Raw genomic sequence first — 18,618 nt, 5'->3', positions numbered from 1 at the left:
ATTTGCAATCAAACAATATCTGGTGCTCTAAAACTTCTGTTTATCTGCTTTTTTTAGTCCCTGCTATGTGTGCTTCTTTCTCTGTACTATTCTGTTGTACCACTGCAAATTTCTCCACATGCGAGATAAATAAAGGGATATCTTATATCTTATCTTATATCTGGTAAATTTCCGGTTTCTTATCAGAGCCAGAAATCATACATCTCTATTAGGAGTGTTGCAGTGCAAACTTGCCAGTTTACCAACAGTAAATAAGCTAATCATGTGAAAGCTTTATCATTAAACACAAACTTGAAAATCTAAAAAAAAAAAAAAATCAACCATGGAGACTTTTTGAAGAAATGTTCAAGGTTGATTTTTTTACCTGGGACCTTTTAAAGTCACAAACATAAGAAAACATAAGAAAACCAAGCCCCTTATATTCCATTATTTATGATAAAATCAAAAAAAAAGATCTAAAATATATGCAGTTCTCACTGGATTCCTGAAAGAGGTTATAATGTTGTGACATCTCAGTCAATGCTTCTGTCTTGATCTGTTATTTGCATCTAAGGTTGTTAAACATTCCCACCATTTGTCTGTTGTTTTATTGGTATTTAGACATTGTGTCAAACCTTTGCAGTAACTGAGAGTAAGACTTGTTTTCTAAGGTAATTATATCATGACATGATCAGTTTAGAGCCGAAGTGTCATGTGTTCCCAAATCCCATATAAACAACACAATTCTCAAGTTTTCTGTGACTGGCATAAACTTAATGTCAATTAGACAGAAGCAGGAAGTCATTGAATAGGAGGATTTGTCCAGAAAAGTGTTGATATCTGCTTTCTTTAATTAAAATGGAGATTAGTAATAATAATTTTGCAAACAGTGTTTAAAAGCAGCTTCGTCTACTGGGTGTGCAGAAATCCAGGAGGGAGGAAGTGTTGATGATATTGTGTTCATGTGATGACAGACGATGATTTCCATAGTTGGAAAAACACTAAACGCCTCCTCGAGTTGAAACAATAATAATGCTTGATGATTTTGTGCAATAATCTGTTTAGATCATTTAAGAGCTGCTAAGATCTCAGAATGTAGTTTATATCCTCTGATAATGAGAAACACAAAATTTGGGCACATAAACACACAAACATTTGACTAACTTTCACATTCGACAAAAAAAGTCTAGTTTAGTTTTTGGATAACTTATTCCCAAATCTTGAGTTTGGTGCTGCATAATCTCCCTAGTTAATTATAATAACTCTAAAAATAACCAGTATCTCTGAAACGTCTGGCCAATGTTCTTGAGGGACACACTGCAGGAAATGCATTGTGGTAACAGTTAATGGGTCATGCATGGATCCACATCCTTTCACTTACTGGGTTCCCATCAGGCCCGGGAGGTCCCCTCTCTCCAAAGTCACCAGGAAACCCCTGAGCACACAAACAATCAGGTTGGTTATATAACCAGAGGCAGAACTAAGTCGTTTCATCGGGTCTGCTCGACCAAATATCCATTTTTATGCTGAATTTATTCAAATATTAAAGGATTTTGTAAATTAAGCTTTAACATCAAACGCAAGGGAATCAATGTTGTGTTCCCAAAAACAGAAGTTTGCTGAGTAAAGCCAAGAAAATCCTATCGAATACACTCCCGGCAGGACATTCCTCGGCTGTCTGTGCGCGTGTGTGTACGTGTGTGTGTGTGTGTGTGTGTGTGTGTGTGTGTGTGTGTGTGTGTGTGTGTGCGTGCACCGACAGTAAGTGTTCAGCAGCATGAGAACCAAACCCCCAGGACTCGCCTAAATGGCTGAATAAAGCTGCTTGGCCTGGGAACTGCTGACTGTGCCTCTTTTTCTGCTTGGCGCTTGTAATTCCATTATGCACACAGAACAAGAGGCGCGATGCAGCCGCGACGCAGCCATGAGGCCACACGCTCAACGTGCGCCTGCCAGCGCGCCAAGGTCAACACGTATCTCGCCGAACATCCCGGCTCAGCACGCGCCTGCAGAGGGCAAGTGCTTCGATCCGGTAAATGTTAATGAGAGAAATAAAGGCGAGAAGAATCTCATTGCCTTTCTGCAAACAGAGGAAGAGACGGGACTGTGTGGCGAAAAAGCGTCTCGAGAGCATTGAGCGAATGCAGATGAAGTAATAGGCGGTAATTGGCGTAACTTGAAGCCTCCAGGAAATGTGGAAAAATGTGCCTCTTTCCAAAAATGTCACTGACTGATCAGAAACACATGCAGGACTTTGTTATTATGCTGACAACAAGTTTAACTTAAGTTACTGAGGCCCTTCTTCACCCTGTGATCAGGTCTTTAAATGCCACACAGGCTGTGTGTGTGTGTGTGTAATATATGTATTTATGTATATTGCTATCATATGACAGACAAAACAATAGTAAAGTGTCAATTGTGTAGTCTATTTGTGCAAAAAGATATCTTATTCTGCCTTTATTTAGAGCTGTGTCTGATTTGTTTATACCTTTTTTCTCTCACCCTGGAAGAATTAATCTCTCTTTTATAGCATTTAAAGCTCCTCCACCAGCAATGACCAATCAAATTCCCCTAAAAATGACTTAAATTAAAAGTGAAAATAACTCATAAACTTTAAGCTCATAAAAAGCACCTCCTTTTTTCTGAGGTTATGCGGTCATCTTTGGCTTAAAGCTGGGCTTCCTGTATGCAAACAGCTTTTGGGATCCATAGAAATGAAAAGGAACTGAAGGATGTTAAAGAGTTGAAATGTCAGATATGACTTTATATAAAGTCCTGCAACCACTGGAGCTGTTCCTCTTATGTGATGTAAATCCAATTAATACAAACAACAAAAATGCAATAAGTTACAAATATCTATATTTTAATTTTAAGTATTGAGTCTTAAACTGCTGGTTCCAATTTTATCATGATTCCTTCACAGAAATGAATAAGAGCATGTTGGGAAATCGCCTCCCCAAAAATGAGTGGTTAAAAGTCCTGAAATGTAAGACGTGCATTTGGTGAGTGATTTTTGGTGGTTCAGCGCAGAAAACATGAATCACACTCATTCCCACCGGATCAAACATGCCAAATCTTTCTGTTGTACGTCTGAGTTACACGGCTTTCCCGCTGAGTCAGGACAGGAGAAAACGTCTTACGCGGAGTCACTGACCTCACTCTTTCACCACAGAGGAAGAGAAATGGCTTGATCATGACTTGGCTTTTTTAGAAGCATACATTATGGAGCTTCAGTGTTGTGTACCACATAGAGAGAGAACATCCAAAAATCATACACAAGCAGATCGAGCCTGACAAAATGTCTGATTTATACGAGTGTGTATGTGCAGCATCAGTTTGGATGATGGGTAATTCACTTCCAGGCGCCAATGATGACAGACACCCCAAGTCTGTGGTCTGGATTCGAGAGTCAAACCCATAAATGACAAATCTCATTATCATATTCCTCTAAAGCAGGGTGTGTCAAGCACTTTTTAGTTCAGGGGCCACATATAGTCCAATTTCATCTAGAGTGGATTGGACGGGGTAAAATAGTTCCATAACTTTAAACTTTGAAGTTTTTCTTTGTTCATTTGCAAAATTTAAAAAAATTACTACAGAAAATGTCGACAATTTCCACATAAGCCAATTTTAATGACAACTTCTAGTGCAAAATGCATTGAAATGTCCCCGAAAAAACTTCTCCTATAGCTGTTGTATTATGCATCTTTTTACAAATGCACCTTGACAACATGGGTTTGAGACAAATGCTAGTTTGAGAGCAATGAGGTGGATCACTTTTATCAGAATAGAATCACTGATCTCAGCTCAGGTCTCAGTGTTGTGTCTGCTCTTAGGAAATGTGTTAAAGAAATCTGTGTTTTCTATGAAATTTTTACATTTGCTAGGAGGTTTGGCGGGCCGTATTAGAGCTTCTTGCGGGCCGGTTTTGGCCCACGGGCCTCATGTTTGACACCCCTGCTCTAATGCAACACAAGCACAGCAATAATCAAACTGTGTGACGTACATACTTTCCCAATTAAGCCAAAAGACATGAATCAGAAAGTTAAAAGGATGTATGGGCGGATATCACAGTTCGATAAGAAGTAGTTTCTAATCTTCAGAAGCAAAGTGAGTGAGAGTTTTTAATCTGACGTGCTGACACATGAATATCTACGTTTCAAAGCCTCAACTAAAAATCTAGCGATCCCCGACAGTAATCCCTCACATCGCGGTGCCAGAGAGTCCTCACGAATTTATGAGTAGTGCCTGGAGTGGCTTCACACTGAGCCGGACTCTCTGTCAGACTAATGGCCATTTAATAGACTTTAAAGTAGCTCCTGCACCGCAGTCAGATCCCACAGTTCACAAACATTGTCACTGCCACGAGGCCACATCAACAAGGTTGTCTGAGAAGTATGTTGAGAGAAAACTTTACCGGCCTACCCATCTTGCCCTTCTTCCCATGAACACCAGGGATTCCCTGGAAACAGGAAAAGAAAAAACAAAAAGGGGGAGATGAAATGAAGGCTTAAAAGGAGATAAAAGCACACCACTTCAATACTTGGAAACTATTAGATCATAAGTTTAAAGTCTTGCGCTGTGTGACATTGCGAAGCTCTCTAAACAACATAAACCAAAAAACGGTGGCTGGAATAAACATAGAGAAGAAGTCGTACAACCACTGGGACCGACACGTTCATTACTCCAAGTTCATCACTCAGGTTGGTGTCAGAAGTTGACAACGCTGTCTCAAAAGGTCCATTTAGCAGCTGTCTTGTCAGCCAATTCAGAATGATGTTTTCTCTCAAGGCCATTTGCAATGTTTTTGACTCAACTTGTCAACTCTTCAGGATGCACAGCGAGTAATTGTTTTTCTGTGAGCGCTGGATCGAACCGACAGACTGAATGTGGATCCTTCTTTTTTTTATTGGTATGAAAACCTGTCAATGTCAAAGCCTGATCAAACTTCCGTTTTATTTCAGTTATTTAAATTCAAGACTTTTTGGGAAAGAATCCACGACTTACTGTATTCTGTAACCATGAATGTAAATTGATAAGGATGCAGCAATCCTGATTGGTCGGCAGTCTCCAGTACGCATACGGGACTACTCTATGTGTACTGTAGACTGTAATGTAGCCTTTGTGAGTGTAGTATGAATTAGACTTAATGGTTAATAATTACCCATATTGATACTTGGTATTGAGAAGTAGCTAAAGGTTAGTACTCATACTTCTACTGGTAACTTTAAAAAAGTAGTGTTGTTGCTTCCCCATAAATTGATCATGAACTATATATCAGAAAATGTACTTTATTAACTTTTGAAATCATCATCACATTAAGATTTAATATTATAATAGTAAATCTATATTTCACAGTATATTAGTTGGGTAATCTGTTAATCTATTACTACTTGTGAATTTCCAAAAGTTAAAAAGATTTACGAATATTTGAGTCCCTAAGAAAGCTGGTGACCGTGTTTTGATCCACCGCAGGACGTTGCATGAAATATTTAAAGATTAACATTCAACATTCACATTTTAATATCATCCGGACGGGTTGCGGTGTTAAGTCACATAAAACAGTGTGAGGCAGCTTGAACTACTTTAAACTTCGAATAATGATTTGCTGTCTTCCTCAAGTGTCTCATCACTCCAACAGTGGAAATCTCTCTCTCTCTCTCTCTCTCTCTCTCTCTCTCTCTCTCTCTCTCTCTCTCTCTCTCTCTCTCTCTCTCTCTCTCTCTCTCTCTCTCTCTCTCTCTCTCTCTCTCTCTCTCTCTCTCTCTCTCTCTCTCTCTCTCTCTCTCTAAAAAAAATAAAAAATCATTTTGGCCCACACGCTGTCATAATACAACCCAGCAGGCATTCTACTCTCACGGCCACTAATACTCACTCTCTCGCCATCAGGACCAGGAAAACCAAAAAGCCCGGGGATGCCAATGTGACCCTGGAGAGATGAGGTAAAAGATGGAAAGGAGGAGCGGATGAGCGGATGAGGCAAAGACCGATGAGAAGGTAAAAGGTGGACACAATGAGACTGACGGGTGTTGTGGAGGACCGCCCAATGGCGGCCACAGCAACACAAAAGTCTCAATAAAAATGACTCTGTTACAGTGCAGCGAGGTTTCTATTACAGCGGAGGGGTCTTGAGGAGCCAAGCCTTGAGGCAAGTGTATATGCCCATGGACTGCATGGTGCTGGCTTCCACGATGTAGTCCAAGGGCACATACCTTCACATCAGGGATCTCTGGAGAGCTGTCATCCATACCTGCTTGGCGGAACAGGAAAAATAACAGTGACATTAAACGGTGGCCTCACTACGAAGCAGAGCAATGGGCATTCAAACACGCTAACCGAACCATCTGTCATTACCATCAGTGGCGTTTACGACTCTGGGGTTTTTAACGTGCCCGCATTGGTTAGATAATGAATTTCGCAGGCGGAAGAGGAAACATGAGCGTGTGCATGACAAGGAGACGAAACAGAAGTAGAAATAGAAAAAGACACTCTGAATTAAAGGTGAAGCTTTTCATCGCTTACTTACCGTGACTCCGTTTGGCCCCATTTTTCCTACAGGCCCAGGTAAACCCTAAACGCAACAGATGACAAAACATATTTCTATCGTTGCAAACAGCAGTTGCACTGACCCACAATACACACTACTTCAATAATAAGCTTTTTTTATAGTTTAAATAGGTATTGTGGCTGACATTTGTGGGTGTTAATACTTCAGCAGCATTCAAATCAATTATTTCTCCAGCTAATCCACCGGTGCAGAACCCCCCCCCCCCCCCCCCCCCCCACCTCTCCGCTCAGGAGGACTCGTCACAGCAAAGAGCCGCATCTCGACATAAACATACAGCCTGAGTGATTCACGGCGGTGAGATGATAGGGGGAGCTCAAACCTAATCCCTCACACACTGCTAAGTGTCTGCTGGGATTAGAGATTCTGACATGGAGGCAACGCTGAGACCCGAGCGTAACCTCCCAGTTATCTTAAACATTCTCTTGTCCTGCTGGTTCCTAAAATTGTGCTTGAAGCAGGAGATTAAATAGGTATTTCAAACATGGAGAAGCGCTCCTCAGCTTTCTCTTCCTGAACATGACACCAGTGCTGAAAGTGAGGCTGAGGAGTGAAGCTCGGTTTGCAGGGACAGAGGAAACTTATTTGTCCCTGAGGACCTGTGGCATTAGTCACACTTTTATTACCTTTTCTTTCTTCGGGTTACGGCTCACTGTGGAAACCTTTTGACATTTTATTTCCGCAAAAGACCCGAGGCATCCGTTGCCCAGTATCCACCACAGGTGATACTCTTTACTTTGCCCGCTGGCTTATTTTTCCCTCCTTCATTCAGCCGGTACAAACTTTTTATTTGGATTTACCAAATTAGTTTTTTAGGGCTGCCACTGGCTTTTTCTTTTTTCTTTTTTTCTTAAACTCGCATCCAATATCTTTAAATGGGATTTTTTTCCTGGAGACAGAATATGTACAAGAAATCGGTATTCCTCTAGTCACTGTTGTATTCATCATTCTGACAGTGAGTAAAAATTACATGTTAAAATTAGATTTATTAGAAATGCCTCAAATCGACCTCCCTATTTTCAAAAAGCTGAATTCACAATGGGGAAAGGGGAAAGAGTGTGTGTGTGTGTGTGTGCGTGTGTGCGTGCGTGTGTGTGTGTGTGTGTGTGTGTGTGTGTGTGTGTGTGTGTGTGTGTGTGTGTGTGTGTGTGTGTGTGTGTGTGTATGTGTGTGTGTGTGTGTGTGTGTGTGTGTGTGTGTGTGTGTGTGTGTGTGTGTGTGTGTGTGTGTGTGTGTGTGTGTGTGTGTGTGTGTGTGTGTGTGTGTGTGTGTGTGTGTGTGTGTGTGTGTGTGTGGCCCTGTTCAACCAGCACTGCAACACTAGATTTACTGCACCTGCCTGCCAGGATAGCCTTTGGCCCCGGGGTTTCCATCAGCTCCTCGATTTCCCTGCGGAGACAAAGACAGCACAGAAGTCAGCTCTGGAAAAGGGCACGAGACGAACGGTGGGAAAAGGAAGCAGGAGACAGGTCGGGATAGAGGGAAGGAAAAAGCATCTTATATGCATGATTTTTTTACACAGATTTACACGACATAGTGCAACACCTACACACAATACAACACACAGCACAACACGATACTAGACACAATGTAACGCACAAAGTAAACACAACATACGAGCTACACAAATGAATCATACTACCTAGTAACCATCTAAGTCAAAGCACGTACACACTTCAATGTGAAATATCACAGAAACTACACGCAATACAACAGAAAACATAAAGCAACACTTACACATAATATAATACACAAGACGAGACAATACCTACCCACAATACAGCGTACACAAAGCACAACACCCTGTAAAACACCTTCACAACATCTCACTCAACACGTATGTAAAAAAAATATGACATACCTACACCTGTCTCTCTCTTGATTCCCCATCTCTGTCTCTCTTTGTGTGTCAATCTGTCTTATTTATATCAGTTCTCTAGCAGAGACATTTTGCTTACTTGCTACCTTAATCGAGAGGCGCCAGTTTAGACTTTGCCTTTTTTGGATCATTCAATTAATCCAAACGTCATACAGAAGTTATAGACATGCTGCTAAAACTACTGTGGGAACAACCTCTCCTTAATATGTTTATTCTCATCAATGCACAATATCCCACATGAGTCACTCCTTCCTTGTGGTGAGACCAAACCAGAAGCATCCCTCAGAGAGAAACGCTTCCGTCGACACGTACAGGAAGAGTGAATCAGGATTAGGTAGCAAGAAATTACACTGTACTTGACGCCAACCACACTCATTATGAACTCCGCTGCAGTTTGCAGTTTCCTGGGAGAACCACAGAATTAATATGTTAAGACCTGAATAATGATGTATCATTAAAACTAATTCTGAATCATCAGAGAAACCCGGGTCATGGCTATAGCTGCTGTGGGTGAAGCTGTAATACGAGCAATAGGTATAATAAGAATATATCATGCCGCATTAGTGGTGAATTTGCACAGAGCAGAAACTGAAACAGCACAATTTTAATGTTTACCTGCATGCACAATGTAACAGATTTCAGTGAAAACATCATTACCAACTATAATCCCACTACAAAAATTTATAATTAAAAGTTTAATATCCGTGTCAGCAAGAAATGAACATTATAGGTATCATAAAAGTGTATTTTAATGCAAACCAATACAAGTGCTCTGCTTCACACTGTAAAGGTACTCCTAATAAAGGGGACACCCGGCACAAGCAATAAGTATTATACAGGAGGAGGTTATGATTGCAAAATAAGCAAAATAATCCCAACGAGGGAAATGCTGAGAAGATATTCCATCACGTTACCCACCTTTATTAAATGGCACGTTTAATCACTGGGACTAATTTAAAGGCACCTTTCGGAGATTTCCATCTCCAGCATCATAGAGCAATGAACTTTAGTAGCACACATCGCACACACACACAAACACATTTGCACCAACAGCAGAGGGCAGTGTTTTATGAAAAGCAGCATGATTGGTTGCATCAGGATATGTATGGGACAATTGGGGAAAAAGTAAGCAAACTTTTTGTAGAGTATCTATATTCAAAGATGATGATGATGATGATGATGATGCATTTCTAATCACTGACGCTGTAAAAAAAATCTATGCCAAAATAGCCATTGTCTTGCCCCAGTGAGGACGTTTGGAACCAGATCCACAGTATGGAGGCCATGGCCCCAACTTATCCAAAACATCTATTTTCTCTTTTCTTCTCTTCAGGCAAACAAGGTTTTACAACATACCGTCGACAACTCTCAACTCTCCTGTCTTTGCCAGAAATGTCACCGGGCGGTGGTAGAGGATAAATAGACACGTCATCCACCACCACAGGTTGACTTTTCTGACGAAGGCCGGACAATCCAGTCAAGACTTGTCTTAGGAGAAGAAAAGAGAAAATACTTACAAACTAACGGCTTCATGAACTTGATTGAACTATTATACAAGTGATCACTTAACTTAAACTGTCTATCAAACATGGCGCTATGTACCATTTATCTGGGTTTAAATAAATAGTGAACATCTTCCTTATCAGATAAAATACATAGAGTACCTTCTTAAACTATCAATCTTCATTTCTTTCAATCAAGTTTATTTTGCCAAAATATGAAGAAAATTTAATATTTGTTTCTAGAATTCACATTGTCATCGATAAACAAAAGGATTAATTCAATGGAGGCTGTTTTTAACAGAGGTGGTCATCATCATCATCATCATCATCATCATCATCATCATCATCATCATCATCATCATCATCATCAAGAGCTAAGTCAAAACATGACTGAGGCTATCAACTGAGGAAAATATGGACTATCAGAAAGAAAACCTGTGTTCATCCATCCATCAACCCACGTCTATTCCAAGTTATCCAACTTTCAGTTGCAGTTAAGGGTTAAATTTGAATCCCAGCTGAGTGAGGCTGAAGGCAGTGTACACACAGGACAACCACAGAGAGAGACAAGCAGTTATACACGATCACATTTACACTTACAGGTAAACCAATTTGCCCTTGAACAAATGTTTTTGGACTCCAGGAAACCACAGAAAACCCATGGGGAGGCCCCCACAGCCCACCCTGAACTCTCACTGGGGGACCAATTCGCTGTGACTGTGAGACGACCGTGCAAACCACTACCCCACTATGCAGCCGTAAGACAGAAACCATCTGTGGTATTAAAAAATAAAACAAAAAAGGAGGAGGGGTGATAAGTTATACTGGGGTCAGCCAGCAGGAGGCAATCAAAACTTTCTGGCTTTTCTGGCTTTATTGAGAGTTTTTATGGTTATCCTCATATTTTTATGTCAGTGATTGCAGGGAACAATAGAGTTTGTAGTGACTAAAGCATGTGTCCCACACAGACATCTCCTAAATCTTATCAGTTATCTTCAGTGGATCAGAAATCAGTTCCCGAAATAAATACTTCCAGAAATAACCGCATGAAAATTCTGCATGTCCAACCATGTGCTACTTGAGTCATTTCTCCAAGGAAAGGGTGTGAATCCTCTCAGGACAATACAAGAATAGAGACAGTTTTTTTCCATTTTACGATGTGACGAGGCACATTCCTCCCCAAGATATTGCACAGGAATTGAACTCAGATAGGAGGCAGAGGAAGAAGAAGAAGAAGAAGAAGAAGAGGAATGACCTCGGGCATTCAAACTATTTAGCCCACTTGCACCTCTGCCAAAATCCTCCGGCTGTTATTCCCCAAAGGCGAACATCCAAGGTCTCTGCTTTCTGCATGCGGAGACTCCACACAGACTATGTTTTAATAATCCAACGTCTCTGTGTTAATGTGTTCTCTTTGTCATTCCTGTCGCCTCCCATGTAACTATAATTGGGAAGACATGTTGAAATGTCTGAAGAGTGAACACGCAAACATGCAACGAACACACTGCAGGCGTCACAAAGACAGAGCACTTCTGCTTCTGAAAGTCAACATGTCAACAGCTCGAAGTGATGGAAAAAAAGACACCGTTTGAAATAAACATGAGGAACAATGTGCGATTATGCAGTACAGTACTGCACAAATGTTAACAGACGAACTGAGAGCATTTAGAGGAAAAAGATAGGAGGGATTATAGTAAATTTTAGCTGCTTGTGGAATTCACAAAATGTAAAGTAGCGCGATGCTATAGTGGTGAGCACGGTTAGCGGTGAGGGTTCACTTCAGGGCCATGGCCCGTCTGTTTACACGTTATCCCATTGAATGCATGTTTTCTCCTGCTTCTTCGCCTCCCTCAACTCACTGACATGTTTGTTTGCGGTAGTTGGTGACTCCAATTTTCCGTTTACTATGTTTCAAGTGAAAACTCAATGTTTTCAAATTTTTGTTTCAGAAAAGTTGTCAGTTTACATGGAAATGAGAGAAATGGCAGAAAACGATACCGTTTTTCTATAGCTTATATAGTATAGGGCCACTAGTGAGTGCCATTTTTATGTAATAATACCACCTATGTACGCACACAGAAAAGAGTATGCTGTTGAACAATGAAGCTCCTGTAAAGTGTCTTTCTTTGTTTTCAGACTACTCGGTGTCGGTTGGTTGTAAGAAATGAAATGTGTCTCCACATGTGATGCAGATGATGGTGTAGTTAGTAGATATCCAATATAGAGAGATATACTGTTAAATTCAAGAGTAAAGTGCACATACGACATTCATTGTTATGAATAAATCTTTCACGCGCACGGACAGAACAGTTTACTACAACCATAGTGGCAGCGGTTCAGAAAAGTCACATTTCCCTTTTTACAAAGGGACGTAGACACATCGTACTCACAGGTTCTCCAGGAAGACCACGAGGACCGGGATGACCTTTTTTTCCCTGTCAATGAAGGAAGGAGAAGTTAGGAGTTCGGCAACAATAAGTCAACAGGAAAACACTGTGGCAGAGTCTTTCTGTTTGGATCGCAAACACACGAGGAAGAGAAAGTCGTTCATTTGGTCTTGGAGGGAAAATTATTTAATGGTCAGTGATCAAATTCAATTTGAATTTTTATCGTTTAGCGAGTTTATCGCTGTGTTTAAGAGCATCTTAGTCAACACTGCAGGGGATGAAATGATGTTGAAAGATTTTCCAATTGCTTTTGAGAGGAATTGACTGTGTTTCCCTGCAAAAAAAGTTCAATAAAACCACCCAATAAAAACCTGGAAGACTTCGTTTAACGGGCTCCCCAGCAAAGGTAAACACAAGAGCTGTGAAACTAATAGCACACTTATCAGTGGTGCTTGGTTGGTTAAGCCTGAATAAAGCACTTCTTTACGACTTCTACACAAGAACAATGTCGGTTTTATTTACTGCAGCACAGCTACTTGATTATTGCCACCGCTGCACACTGACAAAACAATTCAGAAGCATCTCGCATTAATTAAAACAGTAAACCAATTAAGCTGCAACACGTGGAACCCCAAAGGGTAATTAATGGTCACCTTCATGCCCTGTGATCCCAAATGAGCATGCCAGCTGGTTACAAAACATATTAATCTCCTCACAATCGAGGCTTATGCTCGGAAAGATAGAGTCATGTGAAGTCATCTCGGGGAGAAGAATAAGTCTGTCCCCTCAAGTGTGAAGTCATTAGCCACCAGCTGTTTTGGCCTGTCGGCGGCACGATGAGGAAACCGCAGGATGACAGAGGCTGGGAGAAATGAGTATCTGTGTAAACAAACAAGTCATCAACCAACACATCCATACAGAACACGCTCGTACCTGTAGCCAGCGGGCGGGAATTACAATCTCCCAAGGCAAACAACCGCAGAGACGATGGTTGGGGGTGTTGTCAAGCGAGGGAAACTTTAAAAGTTACCTCAACGATTTCACACAAGGCCTCATTGACAGCGAAGAAGAGAAATACAATTAAAAAAACCTTAATCGGAATTTTGTGATTGGCCTTATTGTTGCGTGAAAATATAAATGACCTTTTTCGTGATTTTCAGAACGCTAACATTTCAAATATTGAACGTTTTGATATTAATAAAATCAGTAATGGATTTCACCGTAGCAGTCTTGTGCCATCTCACACTGTCGCATTCATGCATCAATAATAACAGAGCTTGGTGCTCAACCTCCACCGAGAGCAATTCATCGTCCAATATTTCGACAAGAATCAAATTATGAACCTTCATTAGAAATCACTTTTAGTTACCATTGTTCCTGATATTTTTGGATTGTTATTCATTCCTTTGTAGAAAGTTGATTAACCATCAAGTCAGTTTTAGTGTACTTTTCCAACGTGCTCTTCATATATGCCCTGAGAGTTTACACCACAAACTCAATTCACCAAGTTGAATAATAACTCAGTATTACAATAACAATATTAACAGTGAGCCGATAAGCGGGATTGTAGAGCAGGGCATGCTTTGGATGTCTCTTGTGTCAGAGTTCATGTTCTGTCTTGTGTTTTTTGTGTGAATCTAAGGCAATGTTCACACTGCAAATGCAAATCAATGACGATTTTCTGCTCATAAGTGACCGAAATCTGTTCTGTTTTGTGACAGTGAGAAACTTTTTTTAACTAAATCAAGAAAATTTAGCATTAACTTGCTGTTTGAGTATTCTAGAAAATTAAATATCACCAGTTTTCAAACCAATAGGGTGTGACTAAAGTGACATGAGCGCTGATCCTGAAACCATCAGTAAACCGGTTCATTCAGTTATTCTTTCCACATCATTCACAGCTGGTTTCTCACAAATGAAAACCCAGCATTTTGAAAATTGTTTTTATTTTTTTATTCTCAGATGTAATTTGCTGTCACATCTCCAGCAGCTTTTGGACACAGATTGCAGCCAGATGCCGCTCTGTAGGCCACAGCGACTCTCCCAGACACTGTACCAGCCCGCTTCTGCACAGCCTCCTGACTATTAGTCTGTTTATCTGCAGACAGGCAGCATTGTGCTGCGGGTTGGGAAATATTGATAGTATTTTGGGGGGACAGGATTAATCTGTTGCAGAAGCCAGTGCAACACAGCCACAAAGGGACAAAAGAGCCAGTGCAGCCAATAATGCTGATTACGGTTAAGAAAAGGCAAAGCAAAATCTGCCCCGGAGGTGCTGATGTGTGTATGCATTTGTTTGTGTGTGTGTGTATTGAAAAAAAAAAAAAAAAGTTGGATAACTCTCCCTGTTTTGCAAATCTATTGTGTGACACAAAAGATGGAAAAGGATCGCATTCCCCTTTCGTCTCTTTGTGAAGAGCAAACAGTTTTAATTAGTGTAACTCACACCAGATTGTCCCCGCAGCCAAAAGACTGACTGGAGCAGCAGTGTGTCCCCCCCCCGGCCCCCCGCTTACAGAAAGAAGTAACAGGCAGACAGTACTGTTCTTTTTACAAAAAACTATTTCTGCCTGGCAAGCCTCACACTTCTTTCTTGGAGAAATCAGACTCAGCGTGTAAAAGCAGGAAAATGTTATTATGTAAAAGCCAAAGAGCAAGAAGGGAAAATCTTGAGACACTCAATAAAAGGGTTGAGTGTTCCTCCAGTGTACCGCGATCAGAGCTGGCTGTGTCAGGGCACACAAGTCTAGTACTGGTAACACACACACACACACACACACACACACACACACACTGACTCGCAGGCAACATTCCCATTACATCTTCACACATATCCCACAGTGAGAAAAGCGTTCTTTGGCCGGACGCCAGAAACTGAGCAAAGAATACTCAGCAAAAAGGCTCCATCACGCTGTGGCGGCTCAGCTTCACTGACTGGATGGACGGACGAGAGATCAAACCATCCAGCTTCATCTGCAGAGGAATTTCAGTGTAATCTGAACACAAAAAGTGCAATATCAGGAGTTTAGGCTTCCAGAGTGTGGTCAAAGGAAAGAGAACAGCTGCGAGCAATGAGCTGTCTGCTGACTTTCAACAGAGCAAAGCTGATTGCCTTGCTGTTTATTGGCTGGATGCAAAACTGTACTAATACATTCTATGGCTGTCACTATTTAACTGCACCTACTAAGAGACAAGTTGGAGCGACCAAGATCCCAACTGAGCTGATAACAAGATTAAAAAGTAAGACTGCTACGAGCATGAAACCGCTGCAAACATGCAGGACCACACCCAGCAAAGACTCACTTTTACTGTAAATCAGGAGGAAGAATATTAGTTCCTGGAGTCGTCCCCATTACTACAGTCAGAGGAGGGACCCTGCGCACACCAGATGGCGTTTTGCAGTCAGCCCCGGCCGATTGCATAACTAACTACCACAGCTCCTGCCAAGGCATTGTTGCACTCTTACTATTGTGTCCCAAATGAGGACAGAAGTGTGTGTATCTGAGGAGCAAAGTTGCTTACAAAGGTTTTCTCAGGATTATTCCCGTGTATGCGGCACTCGTTTGCTGCTTGCTATTCCCCTTCCATCCGAGTCGTGACCTTAGTGTGAGCCCTCTGTCTTCACCAGGGCGTGATTCAGCCCACGGAAGAAGTGGTGTCATCATAAAATGCCAAGTTTAATTTAACACAAGCTCCATCCGAGGATTTCCCCTCGTAAGCTTTTATGACTTTGTTTTTCCAAACAGACACTGCCGCGGCAGACAATCAGGTAACTCATTCTGCAAAGTTTTTTTATTTATTTATTTTTTTTTCAGTCACATTTCAGCATGAATCAGACATAGTAAACTCTAACAGCATTTCATTTGAACTGCCGATTAAAATCTCACACAATCCCTCCTTCATGCAGGAGGCTGGCTCTGGCTGAGAAGTTGAAATAAATTGTGTATTGTACTGTTTTAAAGTCGCAATGCGGGAAACTAACTTTTATATGACGATGTCAATACAAAAAAAGACTTCAGATTATAAAAGCAACGCAATTACATGCTTCTTTCATGAACCACGTGTTTATTTTCTAGTTAAACTTTGATTAAAACAATCCATAAGCCCCCCTTTGTTTTCACACACTCCCACACCTACGGGCCTATGGTCACTAACTAACCTTATAACTAAATACACAGTTTACCAAAGCGTGGTATATTCCTGACAATACGGTTGCAAGCAAGAAGTAGGGGGCTTGTAGGGCCTCTATAGGAGTTTCAGACTCCTGGTTTTTAATGGTATGCACATCAAGACTTCCATTTGGGTTGAATCCAGATTTCTCAGACATGTGGGACGAGAAGCCCCCCCCCCCCCCCCCCCCCCAACACACACACAAACCTTCAACCACATACCCCTCCTCCAACGGCAAGAAACATATTCAACCAGATTTCTTGATATTGTTAGTTAATCTTTCTTTCTACAATTCAAACAAACAAATTCTTGACTTTTCAAAGTGGCACAGCCAACCGAAGCCGTGGCGTTAAAACAAACTCTCTGCAGAAACAAAGGCGGGCGGCTTGTAGCACGTCACACAGAGTGAGAAACCCAAGCAGACGGCTGGCCCACTTGAGATGTGTAATTACTGAGAGGGGCTTGGGAAAAGGCCAAGGATGAAATGCACAAGGCCGTGTGGAGAAAACACTCCGCTGCTCAGCATCACTCTCTGTCAAGATAACCCGGCACAGCGGTATGCAGACAAAGTCAAATAATGTTGCTCATGAGCAGGACCAGATCACACAACTGAGCTGGAGTTTCTAACATGCCCTACTTTCAGCAGAAACTGCTCTCCGGAGAGGGAATGACATAACATTTGGAGAAAGCATGTAAAAGTTTTTACCCCGTAATCGTTTTGTTTTTTTTCCCACAGCTGCTTTCATCATATTGAAGATTTGCGATTACAATGATGTAACAGGCTTGATATTCAAAGCTTTATATCTACAAGCCACCGGGGAGCAGCAAGAGCGCAGGTGTGCTCCTTGATGCCTGCATCGCGTTAGGCCGCTTTCCAAACAAGAGCTCAAACATGCATGTTTGGCCGGACCAGCCAAACAATTTGACAGATTCAACATTCTAAGGCGGCTCGGAGGGGGCTCGGCTCGTGTTTACGCTTGATTTATTGATCCTCAACGTGTGACGCAATAACTTTGTCGGACGAGGGGCGGGACCAGCAAACTGTGATTGCTCCTACTGAGTTTAGACATAAACATTCACCTTCCGTCCATGTTGGCCCGGCAGTCCAGGGGGGCCCATGGCAGCAGGCTCTCCCTGGAACAACAAAGTAGGTCACATTCAGATGTATTTACATGGCTCTGCCTGATAGTAAACACAGTTTCACAGTAGGAAAGATGATAGATATCATGCATACTTTTTGTCCTTTTGGGGCCTGGCCAGGGGACAGTCCATGATCTCCTTTTTGTCCCTGAAACACAAGAGTGCACAATTATTTAGCATATTCCGCAGCCATATTTTCTGCACTCGCCTTGACATTCACGAGGTGGAGCGGAGCTCTCAGTTTACAGTGCATTTGCACTATCAAGGAGTAAGGAGTTCATCCGGCTTGTAAGCGAGTCTACCGTCTTCTATTTACACAAGCGCGCAGTCCATTTATGCCCTCTGGTGACTTGGTTTACACCGAGCCGGCAACAAGTGGCGAGGAGTGATCGGGTGCATTCTTCTTCCTTTTCGGGCAGCGGGAATCTTCTCAATACAGTCAGCAATGTCTAGTTTACACTGGTGCAAGAGCTGCCTCGTACCGTAAGACATCTGAGGAGAAATTGATCATTTCCTGTACTTATCAAACAGTTGAACGGGTCAAGGAACAGAAATGCTTCAGCAGGTTGGAAAGGAATAAAAAATAAAAAAAAAACAGAAAGAAAGAAAATCGCAACGTTTCATCTGGGAGTGGATATAAATCGTGTTGAATTGTGACCCACTTTGTTGCGATCATGTGGCTGAAGTTCAATTTTCAGGGAACTACCGCTGGGTTTTCCCAGTGTTTTTTGCCACATATGGCGGCAGGACGTTCGCTCTTCAGCAGAAATCGCATCCACTTTGGCGAGGCTACAAAAGAATACGCAAAGTCTCAAATCTACAGAATATCCGCAGCTAAACCTGCATGTTCGTGTCGGCTTCGACTTGGCAGCGAGCGGCGTGTGAGCGGGAATCTTCTCTAGATTGATTCCTCCACAGTGCCAGCGGTGCTCCTGCAGCCAACAGCAACATGCAGTATATACATGAACGCCGTGTCCTTTCACTCAGCGCAGGCTT

The 18,618-nt window shown here is 41.8% G+C and overlaps 1 protein-coding gene across 1 annotated transcript in view; it reads right to left on the bottom strand.

The window, feature by feature from the left end:
• Window positions 1-18,618, bottom strand: part of col27a1b (collagen, type XXVII, alpha 1b) — an 80,082-nt gene that overhangs the window by 37,337 nt on the left and 24,127 nt on the right. Inside the window, exons 6-13 of the mRNA XM_080467199.1 lie at window positions 17,717-17,770; window positions 17,563-17,616; window positions 12,316-12,360; window positions 7,880-7,933; window positions 6,506-6,550; window positions 5,855-5,908; window positions 4,397-4,441; window positions 1,361-1,414 (exon numbers count right to left, since the gene is read on the bottom strand). Of these exons, the coding sequence (XP_080323325.1) occupies window positions 1,361-1,414; window positions 4,397-4,441; window positions 5,855-5,908; window positions 6,506-6,550; window positions 7,880-7,933; window positions 12,316-12,360; window positions 17,563-17,616; window positions 17,717-17,770 (405 nt within the window). The remainder of the gene's footprint in view (window positions 1-1,360; window positions 1,415-4,396; window positions 4,442-5,854; window positions 5,909-6,505; window positions 6,551-7,879; window positions 7,934-12,315; window positions 12,361-17,562; window positions 17,617-17,716; window positions 17,771-18,618) is intronic.

Source organism: Lipophrys pholis, assembly GCF_963383615.2.
Source record: "Lipophrys pholis genome assembly, chromosome: 7".
Lineage (NCBI taxonomy): Eukaryota > Metazoa > Chordata > Actinopteri > Blenniiformes > Blenniidae > Lipophrys > Lipophrys pholis.
Note: the sequence above shows the minus strand (reverse complement) of the source record. Positions and strands in the feature narration are given on the sequence as shown.